A 20049-nucleotide genomic window follows, 5' to 3' on the forward strand; every position below is an offset into this window, starting at 1 on the left:
ATAGAGTTTTCCTAAACCATGCCCACATTTTTATAAAAGTTATTAATGGTCAACTGCCCCATTTGTGGATACAATTTGTTTCTTCTGATTGATGCATAGGTCTCTAAAAATAGTCCGTGTTATATGGGTAATCTCATTCTCAAAATTGTTGGGAACTGCTGGGTAAGAACTCTGCTTTCACTTTCAAGCACTAAAATTAATATCTACCAACTATACCTATTTTCGGGTGGCGGTGCTGCGGATTGAATCTGAGGCCTCTTGCATGGTAATCACTGCCTCTACCACTGAGCAATGTACACAGCCCCACTCAACATTTTACTTAAGAGACCACTAGAATTTTCCTTTTTAAAATACATTACAGTTTCATGTGGGATGACCAGAGTGGATATCTATCATTAACAGAAGTAATATGATGGTGTTACAGAACATTATTAAGTCTCCTTCCCAACTCATTTTCCCATTGTCTAATTTTAGGCTTCAAAATGAGAAAGATACACTCTCTTAATCAGGCTTCAAATATCTGTTTGATAGATACTTCTGCTCCTAGAGGACTTTTGCTGCTGTGTCCTCTTCCAGTGCTGGCATTCCTGAGTTGAAAAGTTCCAGTTTGATATTCCCACCATTTCTTTCCTTGGGGGAAGTTCAGCTTCCTTCTTTTGTTCTGAACTAGCCTATGAGCGCATATCTTCTTTCTTTCTTTTTGTGGCCTGGAGATTACCCTACATCCCCATCCTCTTTATATTTTGAGAGAAGATCAGGCTAAATTTCTCAGGCTGGCCTAGAACTTGCGGTCCTCCAGCATTCCATGGTCAACTTTTTCCTCGAATGCTCCAAGCTAAAATTATTATCTGGTTTAAAATCTTCCCTACCACTAAGATCTAAGGACAGATACATAATGATTGACTGAAAGTAATAAGAAATTTATGCAGGTTCATATGGGTTGCCTGCACTGCTCATTGCCTTAAGGCATAGGGAAGAACAGAGATAAGACCTTTCCCAATTCTTCAGGAGGTCAGAGGTGCCAGAGAATAAGAGAGGTAACAATTCCATTGGTCAAGGCGATTTACCAGGGAGGCACTCAATTGGAGCTGGCTTGCTTCCACAAGCTTACTTTCTCTTTAGGGTTCACGGTTAAGTAGCAATATTTACATTTAAATGGCCAATTGCATATCCCTCTCTCCCTTAGAAACAACTTTTAATTCTTATAACCGCTTTACTAATGAGTTGTTTTTTTTTTTTTTTAAACCAGGGGTGATACACTGTTCTCTAGCCACTCAATTAGCCAGTGGCCCAGGTGATAGTAACACCACCCTGCCCCGAGGTAGTAAGACCAGACAGTCCGCTTGCTTCAGACCACGTGGCCTAATCGGTGCTTCCAAAGCAGGTTGGCAGGCCAGCGCGTGCGCCGTCACCCACGCCGCGATGTTGGGGGCGGGATTTACGGCGGGCGGAGGGCGCATGCGTTACAGCCGATTGGACTGTGTTCCGTGGTGGCAGCGGCTTTTCGCTTTACGTGTGTTGCAGTTACGTGGCCCTGGGGTGAGTGGCGACCAGGTTTACTGTCGGGTGGCGGGTGACTGGTGCCGGCTCGGGCTTTTCCAGCGGCCACGTCCCGCGCCTTTGGCTTCTGGCCGCGGCGATGGAGCCTAAAGGTACGGGCGGCCGCGAACCGGTCCTCTGCCCGGGCGCGCGCTCTCTGGTAGGCTAGCCTGCGACCGGAAGTGACGCAGCGGCGCGCGCTCCTCTGGGGTTGCCCTGTTCTGGGGCGTGGAGCTGGTAGCTAGCTGTTGCGGGTCTTGGCTCCCGGCGGGGCGGGCTAGCGACCGTGCATCTACTTCACCGAATCTTTTGAGGCCCCGCGCCCTGTTTGTTCTCTATTAAAATACTAGAGTTGTTCGAGAGAGGTTAGTGTGGTGCAGGTCTGGAGTCTTCTGCGTTGCTGTACTCAAGTTGGAGTAGGGGAAGTAGGATTGAGCAGTCCGCTTATATATGCCGTAACCTGGTTTTCTTCACAGCGACCATCTTCACAGCTGTCACCCTGTTCCAAGCTGTCGTCATTTTCCCTTCTGAACATCTCCCAGTTTCTTCTCATTGCACTTTCTCCAATCTATTATCCCTTCAGTAGCCTAACTGGTTTTTAAATCGGGTCACAATGTCATCACTGCTTACAACTCTTCGAAGCCATTCCATTGCACTTGGAGTAAACTCCAAACTCAGCTTTCCCAGACCTTGTGTGACCTGACTCTTCTTGCCCGCCTCTTCACAGAGTTGTTCGTATGTACAAACAACCCTCCACACCAGGATTCAGCTCACCCCTGGCCACAGAATCCCCTAGTGCTCAAGGGAGAGGACACTGAAGGTAATGTTTTCCCAGATAATTAAGGCTTACAGTGTGTTAGGAAATGGATGAATCGAGTTCTGATAATTTCTGTTTAACTCAAAATTGGAGATAAAAAAATCCTCAATGTTGCCGTGGCATACGCCTGTTATCCCAGAAGCTCGAAAGGTTTAGGCAGAAGGATGGCAAGTTCAAAGCCAGCCTCAGCCCAGGTGGCGAGGTGCTAAAGCAACCCACTGAGACTCTGTCTCTAAATAAAAAATATAAAAATAGGGCTGGGGATGTAGCCCAGTGGTTGAGTGCCCCTGAGTTCAATTCCTGGTACAAAAAAAAAAAAAAAAAAAATCATTGTTTTAGTCTTCTTTCATTTTCCCAAATTCACCAGCTCTTCCTGGCATTAGCAGCTACACATGTTGTCTCTTTGCAAGATGTTCACTCTACTTTTGGTCTGAGTAAATCCTGTTCATCCTTCAGATACTGGCTTTATCAGATAGGCCTCATTGACCTTACTCCTACCTCCACAATGTCAGTTAGGTTTCTCTTATTTTTTTTTTCCTAAAGAGCTCTGTATTCTCTTCTTATGGTAGTTACCATGATTGCATTTGTATATCCCTGTCTCTATATAGACATACTTTTTAAGATCTTTCCCAAGAGACTAAACTCTGTAGGGAAAGGAATTAGTTTGCCTAGCACATTTTTTGGTGTAATTGACTCTTAATTATTTGTTGAACTAATGATTTATTTCACTTCTGAAACTCTTCGTTAGCTTTCTTTTTTTTTGGGGGGGGGGCGGTTAATCCAGGGGTGCTTTACCACTAAGGTACCTCCCCAGTCCTTTTTATTTCTTTATTTTGAAACGGGTTTTTGCTAAGTTGTTGAGGCTGAGCTCAATCGATCCTCCTGTTGAAGCTTCCTGAGTCTCTGATATTAGTTGTGTGCCACCAGGCCTGGCTTTAACTTTCTGATGAAAACCTTCTGGTTTCCTACCATGACCAGATGCTAGGTGCATTTTCCACCTCTCTATCCCATTTCCAATCCAATCCCTTTCTGGCTTTTTTTTTTTTTTTTTAAATAAACCTTCCAAGTATGATTCATAACCTGTTGTATTACCTGCTTTTCTCAACATCAACTTCAGGAACCTTTTGTTCTACCACTTCTACTTTGAAAATCCCCCATAGTGAAAGTTTCCCCAAGGAACTACTCATTGCTAGAGAAGGAAATTATACAGTGTTAGGAAGTGTTGGCAGTTCTTGGTTTTGGGGAGCCAACAGCAGGTACCCTTAGTATTCATTCTGCATTAGCCCTCTTGTGTTTTTAAATAGACATTTGTTCCAGAATTCTGTTCTTCTCCATCCCCCATCCCAACTTTGTCCCCTGACCCAGGAAGTGCCCAGATGTCCTATCTGATGGGATATTTTTTCTGTGGTCCACTTCAGCTTCTTTCTGTATCTACAGATAGGTACATCAGGAGTTATTCTTTTGCCAGAATCAGAGAAATAGGCATCCTTCTTTCTGTTCGTTTACACCCTGGATCTTCTGCTGCTGCACAGCTTTCTGGTTAGGTCGTCTCTGTATCTCTTTCAGTCATTACATTTTCTCATTTTTCTTGCCCTCATTTTTCTTTCCCCACTTGCCAATAGATCTCTTATTACTTTATCATTCCATCTACTTCTCTCCCATAACCAACCTCCTTAATTAAAGGAATAGTCCACTCCCTTATAGGGTGCTCATCTTCTGCTGACTTCATAAACCACTACAGTCTGGATTTTGTCTCCATTGCTCCATTGAATCTTCTTTTACTAGATAACCCAGTGACCCAATCATGTCCAAATTCACCAGACCTTTTCTTGATTTCCTTATGTGAATATGCCCTGTCATTTTCTACTTTTAACCATTCCTCTTACCCTTTTTTAAATTATTATTTGTTTCCCCAAAATTTCTTTATTTTAAATCTTGTCTTTGCACTACAATACTATTAATATTTTTGGTTGAATTGACTCTTTTTTTTTTTTTTTTAACTTAAAAAATAAATCTGGCCTGGGAAGTAGCTCAGGCGTATGGCACTCACCTAACATGCTTGAGACCCTGGGTTCAATCCCAAGGATTGGGAAACAAACAAACAAAAAGCCCCCCCCCCAAAAAAAAAAAAAAAACAAAACAAAAAACACCTCTTGCATGCAGATAAGAAAAATTAAAACAGAAGTGTTTCTTATTTAGAGGCTCTTAGAAAAGCTCTGAACAAGAATCCTGCCCCTTCTGTTGCAAAGGGAGGCCAAGCTGAGCCTTTCTCTAAAAGATAAACAGAAGGCCTCAGAAGGGAGTAAGTTTCTCCCTCTAATGCTGGGAATTGAACCCAGGGGCGCTGAACCACTGAGCTACATTTCCATCCCTTTTCACTTTTTATTTTGAGGCAGAGTCTTGATAAATTGCTGAGGCTGGCTTTGAACTTGTGATCCTCCTGCCTCAGCCTCCCAAGTTGCTGGGATTATAAGTGTGCACCATTGTACCCCGAAACTTTCATCTTTTCAGTGTTAGCTTCTTTTTACTCTCTAAAATGATGACCTCTGGCACTTGTTAGAGCCTTGAAAACTCTGGGGCTGCTTGCTCTGCTGGTGTGTCCATATTCTTTCTAGAACTTTCCCTTGAGCTCAGATTTGCATCCTGACTGCATTCTGTACCACTATGGTGACTTCTGAGCTCCTTGCCAGCTCTCCCTGCCCCCCCCCCCCCCCCACTTTTTCCTTCTGCTTCCTTTCTGACAGTCTTATTTTTTTGTGTGACTGGATTTACTGGTAACTCAGTTACCCAAACCAAACTTTATACTTTAGATCTATCTGAACCTTACTTCCTTTCAGCAGATATTGAACACCTCCTCTAGGTATTAAACCATGGGCCAGAAGTTCAGGTCTTAGCTCATCCATGATGTTTCTTGAGCCCCAAACACAAAGCATTTTTCCCTCTTGTTAGTTCATGTGGCCAGTAGTTGACCTGCCTTATTGTGTTGTTACCCCACATGCTGAATCTCCAGCACAAAGTGAGCCACTTTGGGGCAGATTATGCTAAATTCATGGCAACTTTGTATCTTAGTGTTTTGTCTCTGGGATTGTTTTATTCAATGAGGAATGAGTGGGTGGGTGGGAGGAATTTGTGATCATTTCATAGAAATAAAGTTTCAGAAAACCTTAATTTATTCATGGTTAAAATCAAGTCTGTCTCTTGATTATTATATTACTTTTTAATATATTTATATGTTACACAAGTAATTGAGTGAATATATTCTCTTTCAGGCAGTTCCTAAGTATATGAATAAAATGTAGATGCTTCCTTTATTTTTTTCTGTTCCCTTTACTTCCTCCTCCAACTACTGTATGTTTAGTATGCATCTTTTCAGATCTTTGTGTGCATTCCATACACACAGATGCCCACATGTGTCACATATGCCTACATGTGTCAAGAACCATAAATGTGTTCATGGTTTTATATCAACACCACAGAAAATATATAAAGGCTACCTTAAACTATTAAAACCTGCTTAGTAAGCATCCTTGTACTGATGTATAAGTAGAAACAGTCTCTGACTTAGAACTTAACATTTTTTTAACTTTATGATGGTGTGAAAGTAACTTGTATTCAATTTGAATTTTGCTCATTTCCTGGGCTAGTGATATGCAGTATGATCCTTCTCATGATGCTAGGCAGCAACAGTGAGCTACAGCTCCTAGTCAGCCACATCATGAGAAAGAATAACTAAGGCATTTGAGTGTTCTATATTTCTCTGGAATTAATACCTTGAGCTAGAATTAGCTGGGCAAAGGTCAAGTGCAATAAAATTTTGATAGATATTGCTAATTTGTCCCCCAAAAGGGATGTATTAATTTATATTCCCACCATGAGTGGGTGAAGGTGGGTCCTGCTTCTTGTCTGTATTGAATATTACCATGCCTACCAAACTGATGAGTGAGAAATTATATTGTATAATGAAATGGAGATATTTTTGATAATATTTTTGTTAATTTCTCTGAGATTCTCATTTGTTCAAAGTTCTAGATAGATGTTTAGCCTCAAAATTTTTAGTGTCAGATTCATACAGAAATTCTCTCCTTATGTCACTGACTCATAAATTTTAGTTGATTGTGCTACTCTAATGTAACTCATTTGTGTCTTAGCACAGTGAAAATGCTAACAGGAAAGACAGCAGCCAGACCACTTCAGCTGTTGGGAATGTTCATAGTGTCACTCAGGATTGTGTTGCTGGCATGCTCAGCTGGCTGCCCAGATGTCCTTGTTGATGCTACTGCATTTTTTTTCTTTTGTTTAATTTTTCTTATTTATTATCAGAAGATTTATAATTTGTGCCCTTTTTAGAAATTATTACTTGGAAATTTCAATTTATGTAATTGGAAGGTTATTACTTGATACTTTAAGAAATCAGTGTATTAATTATACAATGTTGAAGAAACTATATAATGATCAAATCTCTATGATCAAAATATTTCTATCCTTTTAGATAGTCTGTACAAGATGCCAAATGAAGAAATCTCTCACTCAAGTCAAACTCAGGAGCAAGACTGTTTACAGAGACAACATATTAGTACTAATGAAGAATCATCAACTGAGCAAAAAAATGGTGGGGATGCAGAGAAGAAGGAGCACCTCCCTTCTCCTTCCTCCGACTTTGGGCCCTCTACTTCTACTGAGGGCTGTACATCGACAGCTGCAAGGAGAGGTCCAGCCCTGCTGCACATTGACAGGCATCAGATCCCGGCTGTGGAGCCCAGTGCACAGGCCCTGGAATTGCAAGGCCTGGGCGTGGATGTTTATGACCAGGCTGTGTTGGAGCAGGGTGTGCTTCAGCAGGTGGATAGTGCAATCCTTGAGGCTAACCGCGTAGCACAGCTCGTTGACGCTGAGAAGGAGTATCGTTCAGTCCTGGATGACCTCATGTGAGTGTGGCCCATATCTTTTTTGAGAGTTTATTTTTAAACATGGCAGAGAAATCTAGTTAATACTTATTAATAATACTTCCAGAAATGTAAGAGATGTATAGAACCTGTTTTTTGGGAGGTAGCATCAGTAAGGGCAACTCTCCACTTTGACTTTGGTCCTTGCCCCTTCCCTTAGGAGCAGTGATGCACACAGTGGTGTTGCACACAGTGGTTAGGGGCTCAGCTCAGCCCAGCCCACAAAGGCCTATCTTGTGCATAGTGTCCTGAAGAGGTGCTATTTAGGACTCATTGCCACGTGCTGTGTGGTCTTAGGAGAACTATGTCTGAATTTGGGCAGTTTCCTATTTGAGATACCAGAAATATACTGCCCCTTTATCACAACCCTGTAGTTTCTTTTCAGCTTGCTGTCCTCAGATTGAGTGTTCAGTCCCTTGGCAATTTTTTTCAGATTTGCATTTCTAGAAATAATAACTCCCTTGCCTTTCCTTTCTTCTGTCCTACTTTTGACTTTCTGTAAGGAAAGATGAAACATGGAGACCTCATTTTCACTGACATGGGCTCTGTTGAGCATAGTGTATTGGTGGAGAAGAGAGGGACTGGGCCAGGCTGTGGGGTGAGGACAGGAGTGGGGAAGTTGTGGAGAGTTAAGCTTACTCATCATTGTCATAGGGCTGAGTTTGGGACAGGTCAGGCAAGCAAGAAAGAGAAACTGAGCACTAGACTGACTAGTGCTCAGGCAGTGTGAGGCAGTATTGAGGTAGCTGGGGAGGGAGTGTGTGGAATCTGTGGCTGTCTGGTTGGGGAGTCTATAGTAGTGGTGCTGTTGGTACTTTAAGCATGTATCATCTGCTAACAGAAAATTTGTAATTTGTGCCCTTTTTTAGAAATTATTACTTGGAAATTTCAATGTATGTAATCGGAAGGTTATTACTTGATACTTTAAGAAATCAGTGTGTTAATTATTACAGTGTTTCTGGTGTGTTCTCTTGGCCTCTTTTTTGTTTTAATTTAAATTACCTTTTTGGGGGGCCTTTTGAATAGTGGGTGCTCTTGCATAGTTGTTAGTGACCTTGAGTGTTGAGGACCTCAGTTCCTTATAATGACATACCTTTTACATTTGATCTTGAAAATGTGTCCACTTCCTCTGGAGGTTAGAGATAGGAAAATGCTGTGGATTCTTAAGGCAGAGGACACTATGGCTGGTGATGTGGTACTTTAGATGGCCAATAACTTGTATTGTTTATCCTGAAATCCACAAAGGATACAAACAGCAAATTGTACAAGTGTCCAGAAGATTGAATTTGTGTTTTGAAAATTGGAAGCTATAATTCTGTTATTCCTGTTTTAGGAATAATTTTGTTTTTTTTCTTTCACATAATGAAAGAAAAATATTGTCACAGATTTACAGTTTATATAAGAAAATGTTTAGGAACTTTTAGGACTTTCCAGACTTTGGGAGGTTTCCATAATGGGCTTTAAAAACCTGTGTATGCATTTCTTCATAAAAAAGGGCAATGTATTACATGTTGTCCTAGCAGCGTCTTGAATAAAGTATACACTTAAAAAATGATTGTAGAAGGAATGAATCAGTTTAAAAATGGAAATGAGCTGATTTAAATCAGAAAAACAAAAGAAAACCACTAGTAGTTATCTTAAACTTCTAGTCTATTTGTGACCAATAAGAATGTGCATTCTGTTTTAGTTTCTTTTTAGTTCATAAGAAGTAGAAGAGACATGTTTCTAGCATTTGTCTTATTATTATATGATATAAATGTTACCATAGTGGAAAATAGATAATTTATCTTATTTTTCAGGTCATGTACAACATCTCTAAGGCAAATCAATAAAATTATTGAACAGCTTAGCCCTCAAGCTGCCACCAACAGAGACATCAACAGGAAACTAGATTCTGTAAAACGACAGAAGTATAATAAGGTGATTCCAAATAATGCATAAAGTATTAACACTTTTGAAAAAGTCACCATGTGAGCCCACTTAATAATTTAAAACATATTCTGGGAAGTATTTGTAAGATGTAAAGCAAATGTTTTTCCTTGTAGAGAAATTTTGAGTCACTTTTATATGTTTAAATTGTTTCCCTTATACATCCTTTGTTATACAATATTTTTAAAAACCCATACACAGACACACATATTTATACACTATACATGCCTGTATGCATCCTTGTGTACATAGTTGAGAGTAGTTCCTATGTGACTTTGCATGCTTCCCCACTCTGTTCACTTACATAGTCTTTCTAAAGTGACCATTTCCTTTTGCTCTAGTCTGGTGTATTGGTCTCTCACTTAAATCTCCTTGTTTCCTGTGGGCTTTGTTTTTCTGTTTAGCTCTTGGTAACACTGATTGTCTTCACCCCTGCACAGTGCTTCTGCTTCTTATTCTGAGAGGCTGGTCCTTCATCCTTACCTTAAGTATTACATTCACTACCCAGATGCATAAGGTCAGAGAACTTAGTTGGAAAGATCTATTATGTAGGATGTTGTTTTTATGAGTTTTGGTAGGAATTATGTATACCTTTATGAAAGTAATTGCAGTAAATAGGAATGACTAGTTTTGTTCATTTCAATTCTGCCTTGACTTATAGCCTTATGCTTACAGTTGATCATTTGCAGCAGGTGGGGGTCCTTGTATTTTTAAGTTCTACTTGTGGGGGCATACAGTCTCATTTCATGTGGTTCTCCTTTTAATTTCCACCCATCAATTGATTATCTTTACCGCCTGTCTCTCTTACTTTTGGAATTGCAGCCCACAAGACAGAGCTAGTATTTGTTTTATACAGAGAGGATCCCCCCAGATCAGAAAGGGGGCATCTGGCCTCTTGTGGGAACATGTGAATTGATGTGCAGAGACCTTTGAACTTCTTGGGCTTCTGGGAGACTAGGATTTCAAGGATGGAGAACAAACTTTAGGCCACTTCAGAACCTTGTCTAACTTAATTATATTTTCCTGTCTTTCTTTTTTTTTTAATATTTATTTTTTAGTTTTCGGTGGACACAACATCTTTGTTTGTATGTGGTGCTGAGGATCGAAACCGAGCCGCACACATGCCAGGCGAGTGTGCTACCACTTGAGCCACGTCCCCAGCCCAATTTTCCTGTCTTTCTTTATCAGCATCTTGATGTTTAGAGATAAACTATTCAGAAAGAAAATGTTTTAAGTGGGATTTTGTTGAGAGAAAGACTAAGAAAAAATTGTAAGTCATTGTAGTGTAGTGTTTATGTTCAGGTTTCCTCCTTGCTCCATACTCTTATTTAGAGTTGAAGCGTTCTTTTTTTTCCAGTGGTGCTAGGGATTGAATGAGGGTCTCATGCATGCTAGACAAGTGCTCTACCACTGGTGAAGTTGAAACATTCTTTTTCTTGTAAAAATGATCCAAGTACTCTAGGCCCAGTTAATTGGGAAGCTGTAGGAAGGCCACAATATGAATTTTGATGATATCAAGGAAGATAAGACAGAGGAATCTACTGCAGTCAGGGTAAAGAAGCATGGCGATATGTATTTGCTTTTGAGTTTTGTGATTGGATAGAACACTATAAAGGATGTCATAAATACGGTAGGTTATCTAAGAAGAGTGATTTTTAAAAATATTGAACTCTGTTTTTTATGTCTTATCCCTATGTCCTTTTGCCCTCCATAGCCCATTGGCTGCTCAGGTCAGAAGCACAGAGAAGTTTAATGATGTATCCAGTATGCAGTGGGGAAGCGGGTAGGCAGGGAGGGCAATTCCACTCTTCCTCAGTTGGTACATGCGATTTAAGTGTCCAATTTAAGTGCCCAAGAATGGGGAAAGCTCTATGCCACACAGTGAGGAACACCTGTGGGCAGGCATGTCTATACAACAGGATTGCTTCAAGATTAACTTGCTGCAGGAAAGTGAGAGTTGTTCAAATAAGGCTGTGTGTAGTAATAGTAATGTAAAGTTTATTTTACTCTTCATTAAAGTTTTTAAATTTCATAGCGCTGTTTTATTTAACAATAAACCACTGCATTATCCTGTTCTGTATTTGGTATTTATCTTTCAAGGAACAACAGCTAAAGAAGATCACTGCAAAACAGAAACGTCTGCAGGCCATCCTTGGAGGAATAGAGGTAAGAGTGGAACTGGATCATGCCAGCCTGGAGGAAGAGGATGAAGGTGAGGACACTGGGAACAGTTTCTTTGTGTTCTTGAATTAATGCCTCTTTATATATGCCTGGGCTTTGAGAAAATTGCCTTTCTTTGTCCTAGTATTAGACTGGATCTAGGAATATTTTTCTCTCTACACTTGCAAAACCAAGCCTTTTCAGTCAGATCAGGTTTTTAGAGAATTTAAAGGAAAAAAAAAATGTGTATATATGTGGGTGTATATGTATACACACACACACACACATATACACATACACACTTTTTTTTTTTTTTTTAAAGGCAAGGGTGCTTTACTACTGAGCTATATCTCCAGGCCTTTTTAAATTTTTTGGCCAGGGTCTTACTAAGTTGCTGAGGGTCTTGCTAAACCTCTGAAGCTGGCCTTGAACTTGGGATTCTCCTGCCTCAGCCTCCCAAGTCATGAGGACTACAGGCCTACACCACTGTGCCCAGCTTGAAAGTAAATTTTTAACTCAGTTCTCTAGAGGCTGCTGATGGACGTTTAGTGATACATTTAATAAATTGGAAATTCTAAACATGGTTATATAATTAATTTGATAATGACACTAATATCTTGATTGAATTACATTTTGAAAGCCCAGCATCATCAATCAGCATCTGTAGAATTGCTCTCACATTTCTTTAAGGATCATATTTGGCAGGCTTTCCAAGCATCCATTCTGTTATATAAGAAAAGACATTCAGGTTTTATCATAGCCATGATTGCATTAAATTACTGCTTTGGATTATTGTCTTTTGGAAAACCTTTTTGGAAAATGCATAAGCTCTGGAACTAAATATCTTTGCAGGTGTGTGTGTGTGTGTGTGTGTGTGTGTAGAAATTGTTAGTCGCTGCTCATTTTACTGCCTGAAATTTAAATTAAGCTTTCTTAGTATAAGCGCTTCAAGCAAATATTTCCTACTATCTCTAGTATTCACCAAGACAAGAGTATTGTTCTGAGATGTGCTTTTTAAAGTTCAGTCTCACAATATTCATTATCTTAGGATCAGTGCTTTCTGCAACTGTGGTACATACTTCTCAATTGGTAAAGGGTATTTGTTCCTGTCTAGCTGTCTAAAATCTGCTTTTACTTCCTATTGTTACTTTGGTAAAACTTTGTCCTGGGTTAAAAGATACCTCTTTAGACCTTGCCTCCCTCAGTCTTTTGACAGTGTTTGATACTTCTGTGCCATCTGGGATCCTTATCTTTTTCCTGGTTTTCCTTTCTGCCCTCTGCCTAAGTCTGTTGCGTTGTTTTGGTCAGCTTTTCTGGTATTATCACAAATGCTGATTCCTCAGGATTTTTTTGTTGAGCCCCTTTCTCATTTGATTTCCTCTCCCCAAATATCATCTACTCACATGGCTTTGCAGCCACTTACTATCTTAGAGATATGTTGCCATCAGTTTTTGAGTTCCTGATTCTTATGATAGCCCTCCATCTGGACACCAGCCATCACCTGGGACTCTGATCTCTCTTACCATCCTATCTCCTCCTCTCTCTCTGCTGAGGCAGTAGAGCAGAGGGCCTGAGAGCACAGTTTTAGCTCTGCATTGCCAGGTGGAATTTGGCTGTGTTCTTTACCTAAGTCTCTCTGAACCTGCACAGTATGTGTAAGTGTAGCAGCCCTCCCTCATACTTCCCTGAGGCTTCCTTTCCCCAGCTCTCCACATAGTGATCCATTTCATAAGGTGATTGTGAGAATTACCTGATAGTAATTTCTTAGAAGTGGATGAGAACAGATTATAAACAAAAGGAAACTTTGACTTTGCCACTGTGATCTGGAGGGTGACAAGAGTGTATACCCACACCTTTCCTATGTATTTAGTATAGGAACTGAAGAAAGGAAATACAAAGTGTAAAGATGACAAAGAAGAAATAAAACCATCATTAATCATAGAATTTTTGATTGCTTATGTAGAAAATTCAGAAATTGATGTGCTTAGCGATATCATTGAATATAGGATCAACATATAAAAACTTGTCATTTTTATATGCCAAGAAAAACAAAATATAAAATTTAATAAAGATGCCAGTTACATTGAAAATCAAATACTTAGAAAGAAATTTAGCAAAAAAAAAAATGTGTTTTTTCTCAAAGTCCAAATGTTCTCTCTGATATGCAGATGTTAACTCACAATAAGTAGGTGGGGTAGGGAAAAATAAAAGTATATTGGATTAGACAAAGGGGAATGAAGGGGAGTGAAGGAGAATGGGAATAGGAAAGATAGTAAAATGAATTGAACATTACTTTTCTATGTTCATATATGAATACGTTACCATTGTAATTCCACATTATGTACAACCAGAAAAATGAGAAGTTGTACTCCATGTATGTGTAATGTGTCAAAATACGTTCTACTGTCATGTATAACTAAAAAGAGCAAATTAAAAAAGAAAAAGAAAAAAAATGAGGTTTTCTGCAGTGTTTCCTACATACAAAACTAAAAAAGGCCACTGAAAAATCAAAGACAAGTAAATGGAGATACACTGTGGTTGTGAATTGAAAATACAATGTTGTAGAGATGTCATTTATCCTAACCAGCTATAGTTCCAGCGCAGTCCCAATATACATTTCAGGTTTTTGTTTTGTTTTAAGGCAAAGGACATGAGGGAGGAAATCTAAAGTTGACGTTAGAAGTCATTAACAATCCAATTCTAAAATTTGTATAAAGGTGTGTTGGGCCAAGAATAGCCAAAGCAATCCTGAAGAACAAATATCAAGAACTGTCATATAGCTGATGTAATTAAGACAGTGTAGTATTGACACAAGGATATACAGACAGACCCCTGGTATAGAAAAGAGGGCCCAATAAATAGGCCCATGCACATAGTATCACTTGATTTATGGCAAAGCTGGCAGGCAATGCTGTTGAGAAGAATGGTCTTTTCAATCAGTGGTGCTGGGTTAATCCACATAAAAATAAAAGAAATCTTGACCTGTTTCACTGTGCACAAAGATAAATTCTGAGCAGATGATATATCTGAATGTTGATGGTAAGACAAAGCATTTAGAACATCACATAGGGCAAACATTTTCATGATTGTGGTGTTAGCAAAGACTTAAATAGGACACAGAAATGCTCTCTGTAAGGGAAAAGATTTATTAAATGGACAGTATAAAAACTAAGAACTGGGCTGGGGTTGTAACTCAATGGTTGAGCGCTTTCCTTGAATGCGTGAGGTACTGGGTTTGATCCTCAGCACTACATAAGATAAATAGATGGTATTGTGTCCATCTACAACTAAAAAAATATTTAAAAAAAAAAACTAAGAACTTCTGTTTGTCAAAAGATAGAATTTAGAGGGTGCAAATGTAAGCTACAGAGTGTGATAAGATATTTGTAGAATATGAATGAATCATAGGACTTGAATCTAGAATATATAAAGAACTAGAAATCTTTATTTTGTGAAATGTAGATGGATTAAGAGAAAAATGGGTAGAAGACTGAAACATTTTCTACACAAAAGAGGCTGTCCAAAGGATCAGTAAATCTATGAAAGGTGCCTTGTTTCATTAGTCATCAGGAAAATTCCAAGTTATAGCCACAATGTGGTATCACTATATACCTATTAAATAGCCAAAAAGAATGGCAAGAATATAGACCAGTTGGAACTTTCAAACTTTGCAAATCTGTTTGGCAGTGTCTACTAAATCGAATATACTCAATTATATATGTTTATTGTAAAAGGGTGTGTATGAGAATATTCATAGCAACATTATACTTAGCAGCCCAAATCTAGAAACCACCCAAGTACATTAACAGTGGAATGGAAAAATTATAGAATACCAGCAATAGTAAGAGCTAACAAATGGCAGCTTCATTCAACAAGTTAGTGTGGCTTTCACAAGTGCAATTCTGACTAAAGGCAGACACATAGAGGAGCACAAACTTTCCATTGATATGAGGTACACAGCCAGGCATCACTCATCCATAGAGTCAGGCCTGTCATTATCCCTGGGTCAGCTGGAGGTGGCACCAGCTGCACCTAGGGGGATGCTAGTAATTTCTGTTATTTAATCTGAATGCTGGTGCATAAATATTTTTTCTAAATATCCATCGAGGTTATAATTTGTGTACATTCTTGTATATTTTATTTCAGGAGAGCAAGTTTAAGGAAAAACTGGCTTGTATAAGAATTATAGATTTTAGAATATGGATTCCTTCCTGTTAAATCTTAAGTTTTTTGGTTTTCAGATTATGTGGTAAAGTAAAGTAATTTTTTTGCTGGAGATTAATTTCAACTAGTGAGAGAGGGATTTCTTTTTTTTTTTTTTTTTTTTAAGAGAGAGAGAGAGAGAGAGAAGTTTTAATATTTATTTTTTTAGTTTTCGGCGGACACAACATCTTTGTTTGTATGTGGTGCTGAGGATTGAACCCGGGCCGCACGCATGCCAGGCGAGTGCACTACCGCTTGAGCCACATCCCCAGCCCGAGAGAGGGATTTCTACATGACTTTATACTTACAGGGGAAGATTCTCCATGTTGAGGGGAAAGTTCTCTGTATTGTTAGGATGGTAACCATTATTCACATGTAACTGTAGGACTCAGTTAATTTAATTTTTAAATAGCTACAGTTGACTGGCAAATACTTGCTGAGCAGTACAGAGATAACACTTTGAATTTTTCCTGTTTAGATACATGGTGATACCTGAGATGTCTGTTTTAATTTTACTGTCTTGAATTTAGGTCCATCTGAATGTTGATACTAGCAAAAATATGGAAACTTGGATATTATTTTTTTCTTGTAGGCTACTCTTCTGTTGATAATTTTTATAGTTCTAGGCCTGTCTTTAGTTATATAAAGTATATTTATAATGTGATATTTAAAACTAAAATTCAAGTGTATTTTTTTTAACTGAAAAAAATTTATACATGTTTTTAGGGTGCTATGTGATATTTCAATAAATGTGTATATTGCATAAGGTATAATTCAGGTTGAACATATCTGTCTTTTCAAACAGTTATCATTTTTCTATAGTGAAAACGTTCAAGCTACCTTTTCTTGCTTTTTGAAATATACAGCATGCTATTGTTATGAAGGGTTACCTGCTGTGACACCAAAACTTCCCAACTATAACTCAGTACCTTGAGCAAGACCATTCTTCCTTCCCCCTGCTCTCCCCAGCCATTGCCACCATTCTGATTTCCACTTTTATGAGCTCAGCATTTTTAGATTCTGAATATGAATGCAGTCATATAGTACTTATTTTTCTGTGAGTAGCCTATTTCACTTAGCACAATGATCTTCTTTTTTTTTATTATTTTATTTTTTTTTTAATTTTTTATTGTTGGTTGTTCAAAACATTACAAATTTCTTGATATAGCATATTTCACACATTGATTCAAGTGGGTTATGAACTCCCATTTTTACCCCATATACAGATTGCAGAATTACATCAGTTACACATCCATTGATTTACATATTGCCATACTAGTGTCTGTTGTGTTCTGCTGTCTTTCCTATCCTCTACTATCCCCCCTCGATGATCTTCATTTCCATTCATGCTGTCCCAAATGAGAGAACTTCATTTTTTTTTTAATGGCTGAATAGTATTCCATGTTGTATATATACCACATTTATATGGTAGGATATTTTGAAGAAAAGTTACTGAGAAGTCATCTTTTTGAACAGGAATATATTAAGTGCTATAATATTTATACTTTATTACATTCATGTTTTTATGTGAATTATTGGTAGGTACCTAGTTGAACAAGTGAATATTTCCAATGTACTCTTGGGAAGTTTTATGCTAGTCACATTATTGTTGCTCTTTCAGAGCCGGGGCCGTCCTGTCTTGGCAGTATGCTCATGCCTGCCCAGGAGACTGCCTGGGAAGAGCTCATTCGCACTGGTCAGATGACACCATTTGGTACCCAGGTCCCTCAGAAACAAGAGAAAAAGCCTAGAAAAATAATGCTCAATGAGGCATCAGGCTTCGAAAAGTATTTGGCAGATCAAGCAAAACTGTCTTTTGAAAGGAAGAAGCAAGCTGCTAATAAAAGAGCAGCCAGAAAAGCCTCAGCCTTGGTCATGTCTAAGGCTGGCCCAGGACCACATGAAAACAAAACAAATCAGAGAAGCAAAGTTCTCTCAAAAACAGACAAGTGCTTGAAAAAGCACATCAGGAAGCTCCAGAAGAGGGCACTGCAGTTCCAGGGGAAGGTGGGGTTGCCAAGAGGGAAGAGGCCCCTTGAGTCAGAGGCCAGGCCAAAGTCAGAGGGAGATTCTGAGAGTGGGGAGTCTTGGTCCTGTCTCACAGAGCAGGAAGAGGAGGCAGAGGCTGGCCTGTGTGGAGATGCCACTGACTATGAACTGAGGTCTGTGCTCAAGGGCAGGAAACGCCAGAAGAAAGCCTCAGTGCAGGAGGTTGATGACGATTTTTTCCCAAGTTCTGGGGAAGAAGCTGAAGCCAATGGAGGAGGAAAAGGAAGTCGAAAAGTAGTGAGATGCCAAGATGATGGAGATGAAGATTATTATAAACAGCGATTAAGGTGGGTCTGCAGGAATTGTGAGTACATTGTACTGCTTACTTGATGTTAGGCAGCAGCTTTATTAATGACACGTAAACATTCTAGGTCCAGCTTACTTTTCTAGACTCCCATGTACAAAAGGTTGGGCTTCCTGCAGCTCTAACCTGCTAGAAATAGGAGCCAAGGTCTCAGTGGACCTCAGACCCCAAATCCTTATAATTCCAGGTCTTGAGCCACACTTGGGGGCAAGTCTAAGGTGAAGAGCTTAAGAGAAAGTCTAGGGAAAGTGCATAGAGAATACAGATGTGAGAGTTGTGTGGCTTCTACTCAGAGTGGTCACACTGTAGTAAGTGTAACAAAAGCAAAAGATTGTGTTGTGTATACTGTTTTTTTTTTTTTTTTACTTATTCATTTTGAAGCAGAATAGTAATTTTAGAAGTCTTTTAAGCTTACTTTCTTAAATCCCTCCTTTCTTGTCTTGAGAAAATAGGCATCTACAGAATTATAAATCTCTGTTGTGTTAGAAATGTACTTTGTGTGTACAGTGTACCTTCCTTTTCACTGTGATTTTTTTATGCCAGAGACTGACTTTGTCTTTTGCCTCTGTGACTTTATTGGTATGATACAGGTGAGATGAAAAGGAGTGAACAGGTGTAATATGAAGTCAAAATTGCCATCACCACATGGTTTTTTTCGAGCCTGGCAATCTGTACACTGCAGGCCTCTCTGCCATATCTCACCGAGTGCTCTAGATTTCTAAGGAAGTCAGAGGGAAAAACGAATGGCAGTACTTCTTGATTATTTAATATTGGGGGGCTTTTTCCTGCTTCTCAAGAGTTTTTCCTTATTTCTCAACGTGGGAAGATCTGGTTTATTGTATTTCTCATACAATAAATAGCCTTTTTATTTATTTTTATTATTCATTTTGAAGCAGAATAGTAATTTTTAGAAGTCTTAAGCTTTCTTAAATTCCTTCTTTCTTGTCTTGAGAAAATAGTCATCTACAGAATTATAGACCACTTTCTTAAATCCCTTTAAATGATGCTAACCTACTATTTTTCTTCTGTTTGGAACCACTAATAGCAGGGACTGGAGGTACACGTCTATAACTCCAGCTCCTTGAGAGGCTGAGGTAGGAAGATCGCAAGTTCAAGGCAACAGAAACTTAGTGATACCCTGTCAAAAAATAAAAATGGCTGGGAATGTAGCTCGGCAGTAGAGTGTCCCTGCGTTTAATCCTTGGTATTGCCAAAACAATAACAACAACAAAAAATTCTTGGACACTGCTTTTCAGAGTGGATGCAGCTCGGTGATTTTAGTAATATGAAGCCCTGTGACTTAAATCCAGTTTTTGAGAGCTGTTATTCAGGTTCCAATAGTACCTCACATAGTACTCATAACTGAGGAATGATTTTTGTCATTTCTCACTGCAACTTTAGTGTGCATACTTGATATCTGTAACATTGTTTGAGGAATATTGCTCAATACTCTTGAACAGTGAGCAATGTCAGTCTTCTTAATTACTGTAGAAAATTAATAAAAGTGTTAATCTCAACATATTGATTATAAGTGGAGCAATATATATTCTCATTAAACTGGGTCAATATTAAATATATTTTAAGTATATCAGTATTTTGATCAAGAGCAATTTATTTTGATTGAATTTTAAATGTGGGTGCAGTTTAATTTCATGGCAGTAAGTTTTTCTTAATAATGTTAAGATTGTAAAACAATTTATTATTTCCAGAGCCATATCATAAGCCAAATTTTTTTGCTAAAGTTACAGTAAAATCTCAAATGAATTTCAGAAATATCAATAACTGTAATTGCCGCCAAAATACGATAGCTCTTAAAATTTTATAGCTAGTTATTAAGGCTGTTAAGCTGCAGATATCCACATTGAAAGGTTTGTATTACATCTCCTTTGGTGCTCTTTGGATTGGGGGAAGTTAAAAGAAAATAAAATGCTCAGGATTGAAAAGCATATTAAGAACATTTGAGAACTGCCAGTCACTCTATATTTTGTTGCTTGTTGCTAATCTTTGTAGATAGATTGAAATAATAATGGTATTTCTTTGAGTGAAGAAGAAAAAGGATTATGTATTTTAGCAATGATTTAATGATGGATGATTCCCCCCAAAAG

At 38.7% G+C, this 20049-nt stretch overlaps 1 protein-coding gene across 4 annotated transcripts in view; it reads left to right on the forward strand.

The window, feature by feature from the left end:
- The first annotated feature begins 1465 nt into the window (after nucleotides 1-1465).
- The window catches only part of Ercc6 (ERCC excision repair 6, chromatin remodeling factor), an 81467-nt gene continuing 62883 nt past the window's right edge, over nucleotides 1466-20049 (forward strand). For 2 of the 4 annotated variants that reach the window (XM_071611277.1, XM_071611279.1), the window contains exons 1-5: nucleotides 1466-1539; nucleotides 6846-7281; nucleotides 9099-9219; nucleotides 11329-11440; nucleotides 17213-17927. In XM_071611277.1, coding sequence (XP_071467378.1) covers nucleotides 6860-7281; nucleotides 9099-9219; nucleotides 11329-11440; nucleotides 17213-17927 — 1370 coding nt within the window. In that variant the 5' untranslated portion in view covers nucleotides 1466-1539; nucleotides 6846-6859. Of the gene's footprint in view, nucleotides 1540-2266; nucleotides 2360-6845; nucleotides 7282-9098; nucleotides 9220-11328; nucleotides 11441-17212; nucleotides 17928-20049 lie in introns of all 4 variants that reach the window. The other 2 variants (XM_027947932.2, XM_071611278.1) reach the window with 2 other exon arrangements.

This window comes from Marmota flaviventris, chromosome 4 (genome assembly GCF_047511675.1).
Source record: "Marmota flaviventris isolate mMarFla1 chromosome 4, mMarFla1.hap1, whole genome shotgun sequence".
NCBI classification, from domain to species: domain Eukaryota; kingdom Metazoa; phylum Chordata; class Mammalia; order Rodentia; family Sciuridae; genus Marmota; species Marmota flaviventris.